This window comes from Phalangium opilio, unplaced genomic scaffold, assembly GCF_054372755.1.
Source record: "Phalangium opilio isolate 3A_F unplaced genomic scaffold, DU_Popi_V2 ptg000043l_1, whole genome shotgun sequence".
Taxonomy (NCBI): Eukaryota; Metazoa; Arthropoda; class Arachnida; order Opiliones; family Phalangiidae; genus Phalangium; species Phalangium opilio.
In genome coordinates, this window is record NW_028324167.1 from 842,027 (window position 1) to 867,026 (window position 25,000).

A 25,000-nucleotide genomic window follows, 5' to 3' on the forward strand; every position below is an offset into this window, starting at 1 on the left:
TACAGCTAATTAAGCCAGATTAGCGATTACAGCTAATTAAGCTATTTTAGCGATTACAGCTAATAACGCTAGTTTAGTGCTTATAGCTAATTAAGCTTGATTACCGAACACTGGTAATTAAGCTAGATTTCCGAACACTGGTAATTAAGCTAGATTACCGAACACTGGTAATTAAGCTTGATTACCGAACACTGGTAATTAAGCTTGATTACCGAACACTGGTAATTAAGCTTGATTACCGAACACTGGTAATTAAGCTTGATTACCGAACACAGGTAATTAAGCTAGATTATCGAACACAGGTAATTAAGCTAGATTATCGAACACAGGTAATTAAGCTAGATTACCGAACACAGGTAATTAAGCTAGATTACCGAACAGAGGTAATTAAGCTATATTACCCATCACAGATAATTAACCTAGGTAGGTATGACATGTGACGGTACACAACTATATGACATGTGTCGGTGCGCAACTATATGACATGTGTCGGTGCACAACTATATGACATGTGTCGGTGCACAACTATATGACATGTGTCGGTGCACAACTATATGACATGTGTCGGTGCACAACTATATGACATGTGTCGGTGCACAACTATATGACATGAGTTGGTGCATAACTCTATGACATGAGTTGGTGCATAACTCTATGACATGCGTTGGTGCACAACTCTATGACATGCGTTGGTGCACAACTCTATGACATGCGTTGGTGCACAACTCTATGACATGTGTTGGTGCACATGTCTTCGGTATATGTTAAGTTAAATGAGTCTGTAAACAGGTCTGCGGAATCTTTTTGTGCACAGGTCTAAAAAATATTTTTGTGCACAGGTCTAAAAATCGTTGTGTGTACAGGTCAACGGATTCTTTTTGAGCATAGGTCTACAGAATATTTTTGGGTACAGGTCCATTTTTTTGGTAAAACTACGGCTTCCTCTATGATTTATGTGTGAAAATGACGGTAAAGCAGTTTTATTTTCACTGGGCGTCGATTAGTCAAGCAGTCTCAATTGACAGTTATATAATTGATTTATTTTAGTTCAAACGCGTTAACTAATGCATGCGCATTATACAATTTTAATTAATATTAAGACTGAAGTAACAGATATTAATAAAAACTGTCATTGTAGACAAAGACGCGAAAAATAAAAGATAAGTGTAGAACATGAATTGTCTGAAGTACAGATATTCAAATTTTCTCTTTTGAAGACATGATTATAAAACATCAATTATTTTAAAAAATTCTTATCTTAGTTTTTTTCACCAAAATATCATTTGTCCAAAAATATTTTTCAACATTATTTACACAAGTATTTTGCTCTCAATATTAGATCTAGAAAAAAAAAGTAACAACAAGAATTTTTTAAGGGATAATAGGGTAATTTTCCACTAACATTTGTTTTTATGTGGTTCAAATACTCGATAATCTTAATAATCGAGCATTTAAATTTTTACATTTTAAAATCGGAAATATTGGGAGGCGGAAAATAACCTAGGCAGTTTGGCTGTGATGTAGTTATTAATTTCGAAAAGATCTGTAGATTTGTCGTGATCTGTGGAAGTTATACAAGTCAATTTTTAAGAATCGAAAATATTTAAATTAACTAATATGTTTTGTTAAATTTTCATACGGTTTTAATTTTATCAGCTATAAACGATTTTCTGTCTATTTATTCTCTTTGCAGGGCCTAATACTCAGCCTCACTCTAAATTTTTGAGAGAAAATAAAATGAAAACGCTTACGATTTTTAAAATAATGCTCATGAATCATGATAAAATATTTTTACTTAAGTAATTTTAGTGAAGAATTTTTAAAAATAATTGATGTTTTATAATCATGTCTTTAAAAGAGAAAATTTGAATATCTGTTACTTCAGACAATTCATGTTCTACACTTATCTTTTATTTTTCGCGTCTTTGTCTACAATGACAGTTTTTATTAATAGTCTTATGTTTTACTAGATCAATAGGCCTTTTCGAATAATACGAAAGAAACTCTGGGTAAAAGCAATGACGTGGAATATACCAACTAGACCGAGCGTTGCATGCTTCAAATTTACGAAAAGTCAAGCTCACTTTTGCTTTTATGAATATGACGTAATGTAGAACAATGACGTCACTGACGGTTGACAAGGAGCCGCAAAGTCTATTATTTCATTGCCGGCGCGCGCGCGGTTTTTTCAAATCAGTGACGTCATTGTTCTACATTACGACATATACATAAAAACGAAATTGAGCTTCACCTTGATCCTATTCAGCGCTCGCTCTAGGGGTATTATTTTCCAAAATCATTGGGTAAAAGGTCCGAAGGCAGCAGTTCCGCGAGTCAGTTCAGGGACCCTATTCTGTAACTTTCTCCAACCAAACCGTAACGTTTTCGGTTCCGGTAAAGTTTCCAGTTCTCGGTTTCCCCGTAGAGTTTTGGAAACGACTTGAAATTCCCTTGTAAAATCAACGACCCCGCAACACGGGCCTTATATTTTCTAAAAGTGAAGGTCACTTTTAATTTTATGGATATGACGTAATCCGGAACATTTTGATACGTGACCATACGAAGCCTCTTAAATTCCCTCGAGAGATCTTGAAATCGTCACGTCTGTATGTGTGTGTGTGTCCGTTTTTTGAGTTTCTAATATTGTATAATATATAGTATATAATACAATTAATATTAACATTAATAATTAACGAATGGTAACAAATGTTAACAAATGAGGACAAATGTAAACAAATGAGGACAAATGTGAACCAATGAGGACAAATGTGAACCAATGAGGACAAATGTGAACAAATGTGAACAAATGAGAACAAATGAGGACAAATGAGGACAAATGTGAACTAATGAGGACAAATATGAACAAATGAGGACAAATGTGAACAAATGAGGACAAATGTGAACAAATGAGGACAATTGTGAACAAATGAGGACAAATGTGAACAAATGAGGACAAATGAGAACAAATAAGGACAAATGTGAACAACTGTGAACAAATGAGGACAAATGTGAACAAATGAGGACAAATGGGAACAAATGAGAACAAATGTGAACATATGAGGATAAATGTGAACAATTGAGGACAAATGTGAACAAATGAGAACAAATGAGGACAAACGTGACCAAATGAGGACAAATGTGAACAAATGAGGACAAAAGTTGTAAATTTATAAACAATATTGTTCTATGTTAGCAACTTTCGTTGTAACGTATGCTAATAATATCAAATTATTTCAGCCCTTGAAATGAATGAGAGAGAACTTATTAATTCGAAATAAATCAAATCCAGCTTGAACAAAATTTATAATAACTTCACGGACTCGAACCAACCATCCTTCATTTATTTATAATTGGCGCGTTATACTCGACAATAGCATGATATATGAAAATCTTATTTGTAAACATGGAACATTCATTCACATCACATTAGGTTTGGCAGGTCATACAAATTACACAAACCATCGCGTGCAGCACTTGCCTACAAAAATTATTCATACAATTTTCTATTCGCATCTGTTTAGCCATAGACCAGGTAATAGCGAAGTAAAATTGAGTTTCGATAAAAATTTACGTTAAACTAATCCAAATGCTTGACGCAAGAAAATCCCAAGAACAACAGAAGTCAAAAGTCTACTGTCTATCACTAAGAAATGAATTGCGTTAAGCGTTGCCTATAAACGACAGTAAAGGCCCGTTCGCAAAGGTGCTTTTAGCTCAAGCTGATTGCTCAGAGAGCAGGCGGATTTCGCTCTCGGCGTCTTCCATGACTGTTCTCAAAAGAGCTTACGCGGGTTTCATACGGGCGTAGGCTGGTAGCAGAGGCTGATTTTCGAAGTCAGCCTCGATCTATCGCTGCTAGATATATAGGTGATCAGCGTTATTTTTGTCGCCTCCTAAAACGCAAAGAAGCGAACTTTTCGTGCCTGCGCGGGTAATATGTCTCTAAAATAAAAAAGAAGCGGAAAAGGATTTAAAAGCTGAACAGAGAACGAAATATATTGATAATTTTGGTTTAGCTTGTTTTTCCTTTTTAACAATAAAGGCAAAACTTAAGCTCGATTTTCATCTTCTCACAATTCCCATTTAAATCTTATATTTTTGAACATGTCCTGTAGTATCCTATAATTTCATAAAAGGTCCTAAAATATCCGATATTTTTGACTATGTCGACGTTTTCCTATGGTTTAGCCTCAAATTTATCAATAATTAGCTCTTTTATCTTGATCACATTTGACTAGTCACCGAAATTGCGGAGCTTTGTTTGCTTGGTCAATTTTTTTTTAAATTATATTTTAATAAAGTTCCTCTTTTCAAAGTATAGTATTTTTTCCTATGAGATTTTTCTACATAATTTATGCCAAAATAATTCTATATATAAGCATTTTTATTCCAATATTTGCCTATAAAAAGTTTTTAAAACACAGTTTTCTCCTATAAAATCCTATTTTTCATGTAAGGAATTTATAAGTTTATGGCTGCGCTCCCAGTGTTCGTCATCTATTTTCTTGACGCCAGTGATTAGATTCAAGAATCAGCGCAACCAAACCAGCGTTTATGTGAACGAGTTCGTGGAAGCTGAAGCTGACGGCGTAAAGCAGACGCTTATCAAGTAAATTGGAAGCGGGAACTGCATTCTGTTCTATCAGCAATCAGCTTGAGCAAAAAGTGCCTTTGCGAACGGGCCTTAACACACTCAAAAAACAAAGCATGTTTTTAGAAATTTTCCAGTTAAATTTTATGCCGATGAAAAAGACCTTCAAACGCTTCAACGTACAGATTGTTAATTGACCTAAAATTTTTAAACTTTTCAACGTTATTTTGCATTTGAAAGTTGATTTACCTACATAAATAGACCGTGTATAATAGTCCATGAGACAGAGGAAATTCGAGTATCAATCGGGGGACCAGAAATGTTTATGATTTTTAGTTAGGGGGTCACGTGCGGATGGTGAAAACGCGTGATAGCAATCTCGGTCGCCCAGCTATACAAGATGGCGGACGATCCAAGATGGCGTCGCGCGCCTTTCTTTAAACGGCTATTACGTTTGACCTATTGATCCGATTACAATGAACCTAATTTTATTCGATAAATTATACATATTGCTAAATATTTTTTCTTGCGTGTTATTTTTGTTAAACCAGCGGTTTGCCGTCAAATTTTAAAAACGACATATTACATAATTATTTTAATCGATTTCTGCAACGCGGCGTCCTTAATATTCACTATTAATTTTTTTCTGGAGTACGGTGTGTTAAAATGGTTTTCTAGCTTTCATATGATCTAAATTATGAACGGTTATTAAAGATCCGTAACAATTTATCAGCAATTTAATATAGAGGTAAATTGTTTTTTCCACAAATTCTTCAGAAATCAACAAAATAACCTATAATTCAACATGGGAGGTCTCAAACATACTTCAATTAGTAATCAGTTTTTGCATTGAAATGGAATTCTATTTCGTACTGAATAGGTCCTTAATCCTTATACGTGCAGATAAATTAGTTCAAGTATTAAAAGCTTTTAAGTCCCTTTATTCTCTATACACTGTAAAAAAGGGGTTCTTTGAGGGTTTTCAATAGCACTCTTACGTTCTAGTTGGAACGCTACAGGTTCCCAGACGTGGATGAAGGTTCACAGTAGAACAGGAAGGTTCTTAGCAGATCGTATCTAATTAAAAGGGTTCTTGTAATAACGTGTGGGGTTTTAATAGATCCTTGAAGGTTCTTGAAAGAACATTCGGGTTCTTGAAAGATCCTTGAACGTTCTTGAAAGAACATTTGGGTTCTTGCGAGAGCCTTCACGGTTCTTGAGAGAACATTCAGGTTCTCGATAGATCCTTGAGGGTTCGTGAAAGAACATTTCGGTTCTTGATAGATCCTTGGGGGTTCATGAAAAAATACGGGTTCTTGAAAGATCCTTAAAGGTTCGTGAAAGAACACTGTTTGAAAAAAAGGTGTTTCATGGGTGGTTTTTAGAGTGTTTTGTAACTGGGATGGTACTTTCTGCGTAAAAACGTGCTAGTTGACTCTTTTTAGGTATTTTTTAAAGGAAATGGCGATTCACTGGTACTTAGAAACACCTTTAGGTTTTATTAACTCTTCCAGGTGTGCTTTAATCTGCAGGGTGTTTTTGTTTCAGTTGGAAGGTGTTCTATCAATGGGTGCTTAGAAAAACGGCACGGTGTTAATTGACCCTTATTGAAATGTTTATAAACGGAAATATAAGCCGCGTTTACACGAGCTTGCACAACCGTTGCCAACGCATTGGACACGATTACACAACCGTTTTTAACCGAATCAATTCCGAATCGCATTGTTGTTTAACTTAAATCTGTTTGAATGGTGGGGATTAACACCTTTGGGCTTTACTTAACACTTTTTTCCTCATATGGTGTGTTTTTAAGTTAAAGGTTTTTCAATATGAACTTAGATCGTGAAGGGTGAAGAGAGAAATCATCTATTAATTCTACCTGCATAGTGAAGCATTCTAAAAATATAACAAAGATTTTAATAATCAAAATTAATTTATAATTCTTCGGACTACCTTATACTAAATATATGAAGGAACTCATATTTTTTTTTTCATTTTTAAGTCATTGAGAAATAATTCTCGGAGAGTTCAATATGCTGGAATGTCTTCAAATTAGAGGAATTCATAAAATTACTTGAATTTTCCCTTAACACAGGTTTTTACCTCTCCGAGTGACGATGACGTCACGAAGAGGTATAACACTGGACGTGTCTGTGTGTGTGTCTGTCTATCACCGCGTTCGCAGTTGGCAAATCAGAGCAACCGTGTTCGCAATTTCCGAACCGCGTTCGCAGTTAACAGAAATTGGGAAAATTCTACTTCATTACGGTATCTCCACACTTGTCTTCCGTATGGTATATACCACATACACGCAAATCTGTACTTATTGGCTTCTGACAACACCATTGGTCTTCTGTGTACACCACATACACGCCAATCTGGAACCTTAGCTTCTACTACATTATAATCGTTGGGGTTAAGATGTACGCGCGATCGGCTACGGTTACGAGAAACGTTTAGCCTCCCAATGGCAAGGCTTCCACCAAATGCTAACGCAATTGCTCTCATTTTTATCATTTGTGAATGAATCGCTTTATATACCCTTAATTTCCAAAAATTGTGAAAACGCTATACGCTAGAAGTCAAACGTCAACAATAGCTATGTTTAAATTCATTTTAAGAATAATGTTTCTTAAAACGGCTTAACTAGAATTAAGGTAAAATACTGACGATTAAAAAAATTAATATCAGTTAATATTTATTTAATTATTTAAGATAATCTTCTTTTCTTTGGAACGGCACAAGTGAAAGTTTATATAGAACGTGTAATGAAGATTGCATATGAATAGAAACACAAGGTTAATATAAAGCGAGTAGGATGAATAGATCTCTTGCAAAATCATAACATTTTCTTATTGCTGAATATTAAATGAAAATATGTTAAATATGTTTCAGCATTACGATTCCTTTAGTAGTTTTGTAGCTACAAAGCTCTGTTTCATTTCAATATTCCAAGAAATGATTTTATATTAATATATCAAATTTGGTGTTTACTCTTTAATTCAGCTTTACTACATTTATATATAGCGTAAACTTATACTTCATGGTGAAGTGTTTTTAAAGAGTCACCAAGAGAGAAAAATTGAATATCATTGTCATGATTGCAACCTAACACTGTTAAAATGAGAACCTCTATGAGGTGGTCATATGCTATAGGGAGAGGGCGTTTGTCAGGGAGGGAAAAAACATCCGACGTCATTTTATACCTCTACTTACGGGAGCGTTTGTAGGCGCGATGCTGAAATTCCCCCGTTAGGGGGATGGAATCGAGGTAAGAGATATAAGCCTATGACGTTGCAAGAATGGGTTTGCCCTCTCCCAATAATATATTTCCAACGGATTTGAAACAAACGAGGGTTCTGAGTCCAAATAAATCAGGTTCAGATTTGAACTAAACCGGAGTCAGATTCGAGCTACACGGGTTCTGGGTTGACTGCAACACGGTTCTTAGGCTAACTCGACAGGGTTCAGAGTCAAACTCGACAGGATTCAGAGGCAAACCCGATAGGGTTCAGAGTCGAACTACACAGCGTTCTGATTATAACTAAACAGGGTTCTGGGTCGAACTAAACCGGGTTCTGGGTTTAACGCAATACAATTCTTAGCCGTACGAAGCGGGGTTCAGAGTCGAACTCAACACGGTTCTCAGTCAAACTACACATGGTTCCGATTACAACTGAACAAGGTTCTGATGCACACGCCACATGAATCAGGGAGGAACCTAATACGGTTCCAAAAGAAACTAACTTGGTTCAAAGAAAAACCCCAGCTCGGATCGTAGATGAACTCCTTAGGGCTTTATAGAGAACTCATATCAAAGAGTTCTTTGTAGATCAAAAAAGGGTTTAAAATAGGGGACAAGCGTTAAGAACCCTTTTCTCGGCCAAGTAGAACCTTTTTTTCTTAGAGTGTACATATGTGCATAATAAAAAATTAATCGTCATCGCTTTCATCAGAGTCTTCATTAGGTAGAGTGTACAAAGGTTCTTTTATCTCCATATTAGAGCATTCTTGAAGTTTGCATGCGGCTGTGCATTTCAGCTTGTTTAAAATGCAAGCGCAGTCTAGGGGACGACAATTTCTAGTGCAGTTGCAAGCCATAAAATTTAATACAGCTTCCGGAGCTTGGAGGACAACCATCCAATTTATTTCTAGTTGTACCTTGTCGTTAAGTTTCCATGCATGGCCTGCAGCCGGGTCTGGTATATCGGGAGAGCCAATTAAACTTCGCTGCCAAATTGCAACTTGATAATTAGCGCGTAACGTGTGCTGGTGAAGGGTGTCTTTGCAAGGAGGTATTTGTTCCGATTCAATGTTTCCATTTTTGGCGCGGAACATTTGATATCGTAAAGCGTTAACATGAACGAACTTGGTTTTGGAGCAGTAAATTAGGCAAGTTAACGCTTCAATTGAGGCCATGTGCGTTTCAGTAAGCTCCCACTTTAAACCAAGATCCGATACGGCTTGCCTGATACTTGCATCTTGTGATATGCACTTGAACGCTTTGAGCTTTCCTTGACCTGAGAGGGCGCTCACTGTGTCACAACCAGTCCAGGTAAGAAGAGCGTCGCACGTATCTGATACTAAAGCTGCAGCAACTTTTCCTACGTCAACGATTCTTACTTTATCCTTCGTGCCTCTCCTAACATAAATGTTACTTGAAATTTTGGAACTGAACGCTAGGCATAAAATGAGGACGTCAGTGTCGTCTGATGCTATTATAATGGTCGGGTAGTTCTTCTCTGCGTGTTTTGCGTGAAAAATTAATCTTGTGTCTGCTTCATCTTGGTTTGACTCCAAGAGAGTGATGTGTTATTGTTAAAGGGAGTATATAAGGCAATTCAAATTTTGGGGCCAAAAACGTAACTAGCGCCAATTTACCCTATTTAATAAACCTGTAGTTAAAATGTGGTAATTTGGTGATCCACCCTATATTTTGGTCTTTACACTCACTTTAAGTTTCGAAACCTCCCTATAGAATTTAACACCAACCCGTAAATGGACGACGATGGGGTCAATTTTATTACTTTTATTACTCGGAACTAGAGATGTGAAATTACCGTAATTTTTAAAAATGGTAGTTTACCGGGTAAATTACCGATTAAAATTTTGGAATAACAAAAATTACCGTAATTTATGGTATTTTATACTTTCACTGCCTTATTACCGCGGTAATTTACGTAATTTTCCGGTAAATTACCGTTTTAAAATTACGGTAAGATATAAATCGGTAATTTACGCGGTATTTGGTAAATTATCGGTAATTTACTGTCCTACTCGGAACCATGATAACCCCTGCGTACTGAGAACTTTAGCCCTCAAGCTATTGGATAAAACTTTATTGTATGTATAAGATACTCTAAACAAAAGCTAAATTCAAAGTAAAACATTGAACTAAGACAAACTTGAAAAAGCTGCAATAACGCGAGTGACGGCACTTCCCTTTTAACTTCAAAAAAGAGCTTATAAATTGTAATGTATATTTCATAATCGTTCAAAATTTAAATCATGTGAAAGCTTGAAGACCATTGTATTTCACCGTACTCCAGACAAAAATTAATAGTGAATATTAAGCACGTCGCGTTGCAGAAATCGATTAAAATAATGATGTAAAATGTATTTTTTAAATTTGACGGCAAATCGCTGGTTTTAAAAAATAACTCACTCACAAGACAAAATATTTAGCCATATATATATAATCTATCGAATAAAATTAGTTTCATTGTAATCGGATCAATAGGTCAAACGTAATAGGCGTTTAAAGAAAGACGCGCGACGTCATCTTGGATCGGCCGCCATCTTGTATAGCTGGGCGACCGAGATTGCTATCACGCGTTTTCACCATCCCCATGTGACCCCCTAACTAGAAAACATAAATATTTCTGGTCCCCCGAGTTGATACTCAAAAGTAATTTTTTGGCGCCTGGCTCACGGACTATAACATCACCGTTTTCAACGCTTAGAAATCTATCAAGAGTTCGACTGATTTGTCTCTCGTTGTCGTTTATAGCTAATTCGCTGTCACTTCTGACATGGTATACAGCGTAAACAAAAACCCTAAAAATTTCGAGATTTGAAAAAAATACATTAGCAATTGAAGAATTCAACGAACAGGTGCGCTTTACGTCCAATATCTCTTAAATCTTCATTTTCATGACGCTTTAACAATATCAAATAATTGAGCCATTTTTCGAAGAAGGCAATTTCTTCCATTTACAAAAATTTCCTAACGTTAAATTGTGAAATTGGTATGCAACTTTAATTTCACAGTGCGTGTGATTTGGGAATGTTTTGTATCCAAAATTTATGACGGCTGCTCTTTACCAGGATTTTATAATAAATGCGTAAAATTTCACGTTACCATCGCTAATTATAAAAAGGTAAACAACTGCTGGGTATTTAAAATTTCCCTTACCAAAGGGGATTAAATGGTGGGGATCAAGATACATCTCTACTGTAGGTACGAGGTATTTGAATTACTCACTACGTGGTGCGCTAAATATTTTCCGAAAGAAACTTTCGATCACTGTTTTAACCGTACGGACGTTCAACGGACGGTCAATTTTTGTCTCACATTATATAAACAAATATGTCATCGACTTCTAAGAAACATCAGAAATTTGTTAGTGAACCAATGGACAACAAACCTGTACACGCTATACCCGGTATAGGTCCTGCAATTCGTCACCGCTTAGAAAAGCATGGTTTTGAAAAGGTGAGCATTTAAAAAAATTGTGAATTAACACAATGAAAGTTTCTGTTTCAGGCTTACATGGTTTTCGGACAATATCTTTTGCTAAAAAAATCGAAGGAACTTTTCACAGACTGGATAAAAGATATCGGTGGCGCTAATTCAAAACATTCCACTGACTGTTACAACGCCTTGAGCGATTATGCAATGGCTTTTCTATAAGCCTTTCAAATTTAATAATGCCTTCAACGAGTTTAAGAATTTTACGTATTGAAATATAAGTGTTTTAAATATTTTAAATGTCAAAAATTAACGAATATATAATTTTTAGGTGTAGTATAAAAACTGAAATGTTGAGTTCACTTCTAGAAATTTAACTGTTTAGCTTTAGTGGGAATAAAGAGTGAAACATATGCAATCATCTTATGTAATCTTACACATTGCCTGTATAGCATTTCCCCATCGGATGACAAAAATACATAGCAAAAGGCCAGAGGTCTTGCAAATTTTCAACAGATAAAATATCTATTTTTACTACGTTTATGTTTAGTAACCAAAGGTAGTTTTATCTGGAAGTTTATAAAAGATTAAATACGCCGTTAACTTATGTTATTATAAACACTGCCTAATTAACCTTTTTTTAGTTTTCGCCTAACCAAAACAAAGGCTAATTATTCTTCGTTCAATTATTTTATCTGCAAATTGTTCATTATTAAAATTACCATATTTGAACTTATTTCGCTTTTCAATATGAAACCAAACCTAAATGAAGATGTGATATTCTTTAAATATTCTTAAGCCATTATTTTGCTTTAGACAAATAGAAGGTTAGAGATATTTGTTCACATACTGGATCTGCAATTTTCAAAGGATAAAAAGTCATCTTATGTAATAATGAGTGCATTGATAAGTCATTATATCGCCTGAGGCAAACCAAACCTAGATATTCGTTCACATACAATAGAGGTCTCCTTGTGTACATGTTATGAATCCTCTATCTACATTCAAACCGAAACTAATAGATATTTCGCATAAAACATTTGCAATTTTGAACCGATAAAAATGAAATCTTTTCTTATCTTATGTAACGTGCTTTAGATATTAGTTCGCCTAATACGAGTCGAAACTTTTGAATTGAAAATATGCAGGTGACTTATCTAATACGGAATTTTGCATTTATTTAGTATCTTTCTTATGTTATCAAGAGATTGCACTAACTAGCTATTATTTCCCTAAGAAGCTAAGAAATATGCGTTCCCATAATCGATCTACAATTTTTAAACCGATAAATATTTTATCTAATGTTATCATGATAGCCAAGTGCTTAGCTTCGTTGAATGTAAACACCACCAATCATCGGGTTCCCCGTTTCCGTCAGCGCAGTTCAAGTGAACCAATGTAAAATTTTCGTTATTTGTTGAATGAGTCGCACTGAAGTAAAGGCGAACCGTTCTCTATTCCTGCTTCTAAAATTACATGAATCCCATAGTCGTAATACCTATTACACCTGAAAATATAGCAGAAGTGGTCCTTTCTAGTAAAAGGTGTCGCGAAACCCTAGTAAAATGAGCCATGCGATTGAATTTTAAAGTAAGCCCACAAGAAAGACCATAAACTAATTCCAATTTCGTCTTAACGCCACCTGGTTATAACGATGTACGTAAGTATGAATTAATCAGAGTTTCCCCGCCAAAATCAAGGTGTTAAGACTGCGAAGCTGTGGCTGTTTCATTTCTTTGGGCGTATATTTCACTTCTCCTAGTGAACGCGTTGGTGGGCGCAATTCTCAATTATTCACATAAAATTTTTTCATCTCCACATTCATTGGTCCGATGTCTTAAAGAATTGTTAAAGTCGTCTATTTCGAAAGTTGTTATTTTAGACAGAGAAAATGGATTTCTATTTTTCATGCTTGGCATTAACCGAGGTTACAAAATCCAATCTGCCACACAATTATTGGTTATTACGAAGACTACGGCCTTTCAAGCAAGCATTTTACAATTACTGGTGGAATTTTACCGTTTCTTTGTAACAATAAATTGCTCTCTGAAGAATAACACCGACACGGAACATTCAAATCGCTATTGGTTAGCAAAACGCAAGGCCATGAGTTGCAAATATCCTGCGTTTAGCCAATGAATAAGCATGAAAACTGTAACGGTAACACTTGCCGACAAATAGTAATAACTTGCTTTTAGATATTAATAGGTTAGGTCATAGCAATATTAAATAGAAAAAGTCCAAAACATCGCGTGAAATACTTGGCGACAAAAAAGCAAACATACATAATTTATTTAGCGTTAGGTTCGCTATAGGGATATAATATAATATAATATGAACATATCTTAAATTCTTTTCGATTTACAATAGTGATGATTTTTCAATTAAATTTCGCCTTTCATGTGAATAGTCAGTATGTCATTAGTGTAAAGAACCTTTCAGCATCGAAGACATCTTGAGTTAGTACGGCTAACAAGAATCGACGGTTAATAGGAATTTTACATGCATCGCGCCCTCTATAGAAATCGCAATTTTTGTAATAAATTCATAACATCAAAACGTGCCAAACTAGATCCTTTAAAAATTGCCTTTTTTATAGGTTGAAAAAAGGCACAAAATATTTGAAAATTTGCTTTCAAACCTGAAAAAACTTTTTAAATAGTTGCGAAATGTAGTGGAAATATATTTTCACAACCATTTATTTCAATTGAGCCTGACTCAAACAGAAAATCGATTGAAATATATGGGTGCACGAGCGCAAAACCAGTCAAATTTATTCGTCTTATCTAAAAAATTTGCTCAAATAAGTTTTATTAAACCCTTTCTGGAGTGTAAATGAACACCTGTAATGGTGTCAAATTTGGACCCATATAAACTACTTTTAAAGGAGTTAAAGCACACCGCATTTTCTTAGAGTGTATTACAGCAACCAGTATAAATCTACCCTAATGGACAGTCTGTTAAAAACAGCTAGTCGTCTTATATAAATAACAAGTTGCATCTTAACCAACAGAGCTTAATGTTTTTAATAAAGGTTAGGAGTGCTTTTAGTTTAACAGCAAAAAGCGTCTTAATCAAAATTAGCTCCGGGATTTAAAACTGTTCCAAGAGCTGTTATTTTTATACAGCAACACTATTTTTTTAGTGTGCCATAAGCGGTTTGAAACAGTATGATGTTTTTTTATTTTCACAGCAAACCACGTTTTAATCCACAGTGCTTAGTGAGTTTAAAACCACATATTTTGCTGTTACTTTTACAGCAACGCACATTTTATGCAACTGTGATTTATAGGTATTAAAACATCATATAGTGCTGCTTTTTCCATTGACCCCTACAATATAATCAACGGTAAAGACTGTCTTCGAAACAACCTCTGCAGCTGTTATTTTAAAAGCTGCGAACGCCCCTGAATACACGAACAGTTAATACTTAAAACTGTTAGTTCCACTGTTTAGAAAAAAAGTACGGTTGAAGGTATCAAAAACAGGGAGGACGCGCTATTAAATTAACATCATCTTGATGGCATACGGTATTGCCATTACCATAGTGTTTATTTTACAGCATTTTTATTCTGTGTTTATTCCCTACGTGACGAAAAGTAATGTTGATCCTTTCTTTATCTTTTCTTAAATGGCTGACCTTGCCATAAGAATATTGAGAATATTCTGAATTTGAACAGACGTAAAACGCTTTTCTGGGCAATTTTACATCATCGTATAAGTTTTCTAGTTCCTTTTTTGAGTTCATGGAAATTTAAGTCCGGAATGAAGTTTTCCACATACTCCACAACCGCTCCATGTTTTAAATTGTGCACCCCTGGTTTTAATTTGTCTGTAATGTGAAATTATTAGTTCAGTTTAAAAACCATGTTTTTGAAGATCGTGCGAAAGTTAATTTTTTTTCACGCACAAATTGTTAAAGGAAGGGTGAAAAGGAAAATGAAGTTATCTGTATTCACACGTTAACAATAAAATGAAAACAAATTTGGCACGTTCGAGGTTGCGGAATATCCTTGGAAGATCTTTTTTCCTCTCTGGGCGGAGCTGCATTAAATTATTGAACTTGTAAAATTAACAGGTAAACATTAAATTAAAATTAAATTTGACACGTACGAGGTCGCGGAATTGCATTGAAATTGATGTCCTCTCTGGGCGGAGCTGTATTGAATTATGAATCTTGTATGATTAACACATAAGCAATAAAATAAAAACAAATTTGACACGAGTAGATAGAAAGTGTTGCTTTGAGGTCATGGCGTCAGCCAGTGCCAGATGGCACATGATCTGGCACCAATAAATATGGCGTCAATGAATCAGACATGGCGTCCACCGCATTTTTCCTCTTATGGCGCCAGTGAGTCAAACATTTTTCCCCCAATATTGTTGCGGCGTACATGACGTGTCCTCCTATGGCGTCAGTGAATCAATCATGGCGTCAATGTTAGGCATAAGCGTCATATTCGGCAACGTGGTAAATAACCCTTGTCATACACGCGTATTCAAATTTAATACTTTTTCATTTACCCAAATCTTGGGAGTTATTTATATTCAAATATAATACTATATAACTAAATATATAAGCATATTCCAAATTTTAGGAGTTATTTCAACTTAACATCCGAATTTAATACTTCTAAATATAAACTTTAGAAATTATTTCAACTTAAACTCTTTATTGATAGGCCTATTTCAAGGATAGGAAATGTAAATAATGAGGTCGGTGACCGTGAATAGAGAAACTCATATGGTAAATAAACGGCCTATGTCAATAATTAGAAATCATGATAAGCGCTTGTAGAAAGCGGTTAATGTCAACAAGGGATGATAGTTCGCATTGCAATGTTTGTTTATGCTACGAAACTTGTAAATAAACAAACTAGATTGAAACTTGGTGTGAATTTCCATTCCAGGGTTCGACTTCCTACCAACGGCGCTTTATTAGTCCGGTATAAAAAAATCTTCAAATATGGCTTGAATCAAGTTTAAGGAGGAGGTTTTTTTTTAAATATTTATCTAATTTATTATTCATTTAACTTAATTATGTATATTATTATCACGCTAATTAAATGTTTTTTGATTTAAAATCTGATTGTAATAATAAGCCTAGAGTAACCTAGCATAAGCCTATCTTTCAGAAACTACTATAGCATAAGCCTACCAGGATCTACCATAGCATAAGCCTACAATAGCATAAGCCTATCCCTACAGGTACCAGCCACGTGACGTCATCAAAAATTAGCCGTGACGTCATCAAGAAAACCACCACCAGGTGGCTCAATAATTCAAATTTCCCGCCAACACCATCACGTGACGTCATAAATTCCCTCCCTATTCCCCCTACCACCATTACGTGACGTCATCAATCCCCCCATTCCCCCCCTAAAGGGTGAAGGTATAGAACCAAAATTTTTACCCCCCATGAAAGGGGGGAAAGAAGGGGTGGTAAAAGTTTGGGTTCTATACCGTCACCCCTACTCTCTAAAGCATGTTGTTAGTAGGTACTCTCGGCGGGCGGGGCGTTATCTACTCTCGGCGGGCGGGGCGTTATCTACTGTCTTTTAACAGCTATAGGCGCGTTACGCGCGCATAAGGCTTTTAAATTTTCCGGTTCCGAAATGACGTAATTCCGTTTTCGGATGTCGCGATTGCCAAATCGCTCTGAAAAAATCATTCAGGATTTTCCCCTGATGTCCCACTTATTGTTATTATCCGCTTATGGCATTAGTCATTAGGGGTTCAAGATGAGGCAGCGTTTTCATTCCCTTGACCTCTCAGTTGGTCGAAAACATACAAAAGAAATCAGGTTATTCAATGTTAAATTTTTAGCAGTCAAGACAGTGAAGACCTTGTGCTTATCTATGGTAAAATTGCTTTAAGGTCAATCAAAAGCGAACCTGGGAAGAGGGAGAGTTTGGTATTCTACAGGGCCGGTAGGCCCTTGTAGATATTATATAAAAAAGGACTTGGTTTGCCCAAGCCTGAAAAACAAAACGATAAGAGTTTTTTCCAGTTGACTGAAGCGCGGATATTTTATTTTTCTATATAATTTTAAAGACAATCCGTATTTTACTACTCTTTAGAATTTAATTCAATCTCCTGATTTTACTGCTAATGGATTTATTTCCTATAAATTAATTGAAATAAAAAATTACTTATCTCAGATATTTCATGATAAAATTTTACGAAAATGGAATTGTTGAAAAATCTGAGATAAGTAATTTTTTTTTCAATTAATTTATAGGAAATAAATCCATTAGCAGTAAAATCAGGAGATTGAATTAAATTCTAAAGAGTAGTAAAATACGGATTGTCTTTAAAATTATATAGAAAAATAAAATATCCGCGCTTCAGTCAACTGGAAAAAACTCTTATCGTTTTGTTTTTCAGGCTTGGGCAAACCAAGTCCTTTTTTATATAATATCTGTTCCTTCAGTCTGCATTTGTATTAATCTATTATAAAACAATTTTTTGCCTGAAATGCGAAATTTTTCACATAGAGGACGAGGTTAAAAATGGTCTTTCACTTCTACTAGTTCTTATAAGATACGGCTCACAATTCGTTTTAGAACCCGAGCTTTATAGTCAACTTCAAAACCAACATCCTGCCACGATTTTTAAACTATCAAATCCGTATCTTTTACAGTCCACTCTACGATTACAATTATCCATGACATTGCGTTCACTGCCCTTGTACGTTTACAGTGAGTAGCACCGTGGCCAGTTATTTTAATTGAAATACCTAGGCCACAGGTCCAGTTTTAAAAAAATCCTTATTTCCAACACTGATCCATCTATCCTTATGCCTTACTGAAGGCTACAGTGAAATATCCATGAAGCGTAAGCTTCTATTATAAATCCATGGCCTAAGTAAGGCAACTTAAGCCTTGGTCGAAACTAACATCTAAAATATAAATTAAAAAGGTATCTTAAGTATAGAATTTCAACCGAGACAGATAATTAAACGAAAAATAGACCCGCCAGAGAAATTTTTAATAAATATAGTGTTATATTTATTGAAAAATATCAAGTTAAAGTTTCAAGGCGGTGAAATGGCAAATTAGCGTCGTCTACTGTAGAGTAATGAACAATTAGCGTCGTCTGCTGTAGAATAATTTTTTGAGGTACTTACATTTTTAATTAAATTAACATACTTAGACTTAATTAATTTTGATGAAACTTGAAAAAGGCACACCTTGAATAGTTACTTGTTAATTTGAAAGTATTCCGAAACGTAACTTCGCTTTAGTTTTTAAATGATTCGATGTACAGGAGCACCAAAAACCCCATGTTATTCCTATGGGAAAATCGGCGAAAATCTGTGAATTTTCATTTAACATTACGGGAGGGTGTGGGATCTTATCTAGAAGGGCCTACCGGCCCTCTAGAATGACTTGATACTCTTTTGTAACGTTAAAGCAAAATTCACATGCTTTTACCATTTTTCCTATGGAGATTAACATGGGGTTTTTCGTGATATTTAGCCACCTCTAACTGAAAAACTAGAGCGAAGTTACTTTTCGGAATACTCTTAATTTAACAATTATGTATTCAAGGTGTGCTATCGGCTAGTTTAATTTAAATCAATTAACTCTAAGTATGTTAATTTTAGTTAATTCTGAAGTACGTCAAAATTACTTTTGAGTCAGACTATCTAGCAGTAGACGCTGACAGATTACTTTACTATTTCATCCGAGCTTGAGCACCTTTATATGTATTTTCTAATTAACTGTAGCACCCTTAATAAGAAATAGGTCGTTATCAGGTCGAATTTTCGTCTAGAAAAGTAATTCAGGTAAATAATTACAGTTAACAGAGGTTTTTATATCATTTAAAGTAAGTTTTTGAACGTTCTTTACGGCCAAGGCTTAAGTTGTATTTTAGTTTGTCTATGTAATATAGTATTTATATAGTCTTTCCCCTTTCAAGATAAAAAAAGCTCATTTCCAGCTCTGTATTCCAAAAATACGCAGTCTGCTTCGTTTCCTGCTACAAACAAATATATGAGGACTGAGGTATACAGGGTTTCATTATTTGTTAATCTCACCAAAATGCTACTAATTGTGAAGGTGTGTGATATATTTCCTTAAACTAAACCAATGTAGAGGAATTTCCATGTTTACATCAGCACAGATTCTCTCAACGTAACCACGTTGGAAACGGAGAGTTACGTATGAGGTATACTTGGATGGACCCTAAAAGGCACACCTTTCACAACAGGACACTTTTCACAACGCCTTAAAATACCTATTTCGCATCGCCTTTCAAAAGTTGTTTTTATCAGACTACTAATTTCCGCAAATACAAAGAATTAACATAAGCACAGCCCGTACACACTGATTTTAATGAAATCAACAAAAATATGAAGGAACGAATTTATTTTACTAAAATCCAAAAAAAAACATTATAGGCCTATTCCTAGAAAGACCGAAGCTTAGCGTAAGTTTTGCGGTAGGCTGCGGTAGCTGGAAATCCGCTGCCGCGCCGGCACACCTTCTTTTCACAACCGGTACGGGAGGGACTCGTTTCCCCGTCGACTCGAAGGCGGCGTGCCAAGGCTTAGCAAAAGGCACACCTTTTCAGCTTCGAGAATCTAACGCCAGGTAGCGCCCTCATTTCACTTTGACCAATGGGGTAATCCAGCCACTCTCAAGCGCCAAATTTAAATCGTTCAAAGTCATTTTTCAATGTAAAGGAAACAAAAACTAATATTTCTCGCTTATTTTACTCTTCACGTCGTTCTTGTACTATCCCATCACACCTGTCTTTTCTTTCACAACATCTTCCGATACTAGCACACCTTTTTCATTTACTCCCAGCAAACCTATACTTTCTTTCACAACCCCTTCCGATAGCATACCTGGCACACTTTTTCTTAAACTATTCCAGATCACCTGTCTATTCTTTCACAACCTCTTCCGATACTAGAACACATTTTTCATTTACTCCCAGGACACCTATACTTTCTTTCACAACCTCTTCCGATACTAGCACACCTTTTTCATTTACTCCCAGCACACCTATACTTTCTTTCACAACCCCTTCCGATAGCACACCTGGCACACTTTTTCTTATACTATTCCAGATCACCTGTCTATTCTATCACAACCCCTTCCGATACTAGCACACACTTTTTTCATTTACTCCCAGCACACCTATACTTTCTTTCACAACCTCTTCCGTTACTAGAACACATTTTTCATTTACTCCCAGGACACCTATACTTGCTTTCACAACCTCTTCCGATACTAGCACACCTTTTTCATTTACTCCCAGCACACCTATACTTTCTTTCACAACCCCTTACGATAGCACACCTGGTACACTTTTTCTTATACTATTCCAGATCCCCTGTCTATTCTTTCACAACCTCTTCCGATACTAGCACACCTTTTTCATTTACTCCCAGCACAACTATACTTTCTTTCACAACCTTTTCCGATACTAGCACACCTTTTTCATTTACTCCCAGCACAACTATACTTTCTTTCACAACCCTTTCCGATAGCACACCTGGCACACTTTTTCTTAAACTATTCCAGAGCACCTGTCTATTCTTTCACAACTTCCTCCTATACTAGCATCCATATCTCATACACTCCCAGCACACCTGTCTACTTTTTCACAAGCCGGCAAAACTCCAATCCCTCCGGCGAAAAACTCTCTCCTTTCCCGGTAAAGTAATCTTCCAAAGGCGGAGGCTTAGCTTAAGTTTTGCGACAGCTGGAAAATCCGCGCCGGCACACCTTCTTTTCACAACGGCCTGAACTTGAAGCTAGCACACCTCGATCTTACACTATCGAAGGATCCCAATGCCGGCAAAACATCCCATTCACAATGGGTAAAACTTGCACACCTTTCCCTTAGCCGGTACCCATCCCTATGAAAAAGGCCAGGCTTCGCGTAAGCGACGGGCTTGTTATAAGTGTGCGCCGCGCACACCTACTTTCACAACGGCCACGCACCATAAGCAATTTCCCCTTGGAATACCCGTGGAACACCGAGGCTTATTAAAACACTAAACGGCACACCTTTTCAGCTTCGAGAATCTAACGCAAGGTAGCGCGCTCATTTCACTTTGACCAATGGGGTTATCCAGCCACTCTCAAGCGCCAAATTTAAATCGTTCAAACTCATTTTTCAATGTAAAGGAAACAAAAACTAATATTTCTCGCTTATTTTACACTTCACGTCGTTCTTGTACTATCCCATCACACCTGTCTTTTCTTTCACAACCCTTTCCGATACTAGCACACCTTTTTCATTTACTCCCAGCACACCTATACTTTCTTTCACAACCCCTTACGATAGCACACCTGGTACACTTTTTCTTATACTATTCCAGATCCCCTGTCTATTCTTTCACAACCTCTTCCGATACTAGCACACCTTTTTCATTTACTCCCAGCACACCTATACTTTCTTTCACAACCCCTTCCGATACTAGCACACCTTTTTCATTTACTCCCAGCACACTTATACTTTCTTTCACAACCCTTTCCGATAGCACACCTGGCACACTTTTTCTTAAACTATTCCAGAACACCTGTCTATTCTTTCACAACTTCCTCCTATACTAGCACCCCTATCTCATACACTCCCAGCACACCTGTCTACTTTTTCACAAGCCGGCAAATCTCCTATCCCTCCGGCGAAAAACTCTCCCCTTTCCCGGTAAAGTAATCCTCCAAAGGCGGAGGCTTAGCTTAAGTTTTGCGACAGCTGGAAAATCCGCGCCGGCACACCTTCTTTTCACAACGGCCTGAACTTGAAGCTAGCACACCTCGATCCCATTGCCGGCAAACATCCCATTCACAACTGGTAAAACTTGCACACCTTTCCCTTAGCCGGTACCCATCCCTATGAAAAGGCCAGGCTTCGCGTAAGCGACGGGCTTGTTATAAGTGTGCGCCGCGCACACCTACTTTCACAACGGCCACGCACCATAAGCAATTTCCCCTTGGAATACCCGTGGAACACCGAGGCTTAGCAAAACACAAAACGGCACACCTTTTCAGCTTCGAGAATCTAACACAAGGTAGCGCCCTCATTTCACTTTGACCAATGGGGTAATCCAGCCACTCTCAAGCGCCAAATTTAAATCGTTCAAAGTCATTTTTCTATGTAAAAAAGCCTAAATTTAAGATTCCTAAATATCACAACAGACCAATCTTCGTTTTTCACACCTTTCTTCAAAATCCTAACACACCATTCTTATAATAAGCCAGAACACATCTTTTTGTTTATGAAATTGATATAAATAATTAAAAGTAACAAAGTACATAAGAACAATTTTAGTTTTTATTTTTCATTAAGTATTTTGAAAACAGAAAACTAAGCAACTGGTTAACCTTCTTGTCTTTACCAGAACTGAAGAACGAGGCAAAATTTAACTGAAAACATAAATTGGAAAGAAATTAAAGTTACCTGAAATACTGGTGAGTGGTGACCCAAGTATATCTGAAATAGTGGTGAGTGGTGACCGAACTATACCTCAAATACTGGTGAGTGGTGTCCCACCTATACTTCAAATTATTCCTGGAGAATTATTCACCACTAAAGTAAAGCTCAAACCCTTTGGGACTGAGTTCTATAATTGAAAAATATCTTATTATGATCTATAGTCTTTTACACCCTTAGAAAGGGTCAAAAAAAGTAGTATACGCCCATTGGTATTTTTAATCGAACAGTTACGCCTATAATATTTTTCTGTGGCCTTCTAAGGATGGAAACGACTATAGATTGTTTATTTCTTTTCTTTTTTTGCAATCCGTACAATGGTAATAATTTTTTTTGGCATTTTTGCGAAGTTTTTGGCATGACAAATGAAACCAATTTCTACACACAACACAAAGTATTTGTTTCTCCGCTTTGTTACTTGAGACGCAATTTTTTGGTCCAAAGCCACATATCGTGAAATTTGGGTTTACGTATTTCTCCATCAATTTGGAAGTTTGTTCTTCTGTCTCCTGTAAAAGAAATTGGAGGTCATTTCTTAAATCAGCTATAATTTTCAATGATTTCAAAACTAGACAAATTTTTCTCTGATTATCGTAGGTTCTAGATTTTAGATCAAATTGTGTGTTATCACTGATTGACTTTGACTTGATGTAAACTACCCATTTTCTACCTTCCTACTTATTTTTCGGAATTTTACTTTTAGTAGCAGTTAAAACAGACTTAAAGTAATACATCAAAAATGAACAGCTGTCATCTGGCCATTGCTTTGGTTAATGACCACTCTCTCATTTCCAATTTAACTCCTGCATCTTCAAATGCCATCATTGCAAAGGCTAATAATGTTTTGAAATGCCATTGCAGTTCAGGTGTTTTCATGACAAAACCATCCAAAATAAAAATTTTTCTTTCATTTAAACAAATCAATCCAAGTAGCCAATGCGTGTTTAAAATACCAGTGCAGCGTGGCAAAATAGTGGCCAAAATATCTTTATTTCCAGCCTCATTTCTGTGTAGAAATGCCAGTACTTCAGAAATAACTTGAGATTTATGTATTTCTTGCTCATTATTGTGTATAGTTTTTACCACTTTGAACAGTTTTGAAAATGTTCCGTGACTTATGACTAGAACATTATTGAAAAATCCCAAACGATCAACCAAAGTTTGCATTGCACACTGGATAAAACCAGGCTTCCCAGAACAACCACTTCGAACTATTTCCATATCCTCGTAACCTTTTGCGTTTACTTCTTTTATTTTGGAGGCATTATATTCGAAATCCCATTCTTGAACAATGTCTGATTTTTCCTGGTTGAACGTTTTAACTTTTTTGGCTTTAAAAACGGTTTCTGTGTCCCTTTTTCGATTGCAGGTCTTTTCTACACCAGTAGCCTGTAATGTTATGGAATTGCCTTTTGGTTCAGGTACTTCTTTGATGCTAGTGCAGATTTTATGTAAGTCACCTTGGTCATCGGGTATTTTTACGTTTGATATGACCAGCCGTGTTAAACATTTTTCATCCTGTTCTATAGCAATAGCCAGTAATGGTACGGATTTGCATTTCGACTCTGGTACTGAAGGTAACTCTTTGATGCTTGGGTCTATTTTTTGTACGCCACCTTCGCCTTCAGGTATTTTTACATTTGATTTGTGAACCCGTGTTGCAGATTCTTCGTCGATAAGATTATTTTCAAATTCAGAGTCATGAAATTCGTTTCCTCCATGAAATGTAATATTTCCCTGATTCCTACTAATCGCCACATCCATTTCATCATCGAAATCAATATCTTTAAAATTTTTAGATCTGGCCTTTTTATTTCGAAGAATTTCATTGGCCTTTTCAGTTCCTTTTTTCACTGCTGCAATATGGTAACAATGGCGCGACTTGCATGAACACTTATTTTTATCTATTTCTACTAATGAAAATTTTGAGTTTATTTTCTTGCATAGATGATTCTCAATGACATGTACCTTGTGGTGGGGGTCATAGCCAATGACGTTAGTTTTCGTAGCCTCAAAACCACTAGCTTTCGTGTTGAAGGTGCAGGTGCCCCGTTTAACATTGCGGACAATTTCATGCGGATTGCCAAATTCAACACATGACAAAACTATTTGTAATTTTGACATAATTTTCTTCTCATTTAAGTTTTCATAGATATTGTTAAATTCCCTTAAAATGCTGATTTGTATGAGATACAACGATAAAATTAATTCGTCTGGTTTCAAATTTTGCACAATGTTTCTATCAGTAAGTTGATTGCTGT

At 36.0% G+C, this 25,000-nt stretch overlaps 1 protein-coding gene across 1 annotated transcript; it reads left to right on the plus strand.

The window, feature by feature from the left end:
* Positions 1–11,180: 11,180 nt before the first annotated feature.
* LOC149677277 (barrier-to-autointegration factor A-like) lies at positions 11,181–11,504 on the plus strand. Its single transcript, XM_089837263.1, has 2 exons — positions 11,181–11,306; positions 11,358–11,504. The coding sequence occupies exons 1-2, from the start codon at positions 11,181–11,183 to the stop codon at positions 11,502–11,504; spliced, it is 273 nt and encodes a 90-aa protein (XP_089693389.1).
* The last annotated feature ends 13,496 nt before the right edge of the window (positions 11,505–25,000 follow it).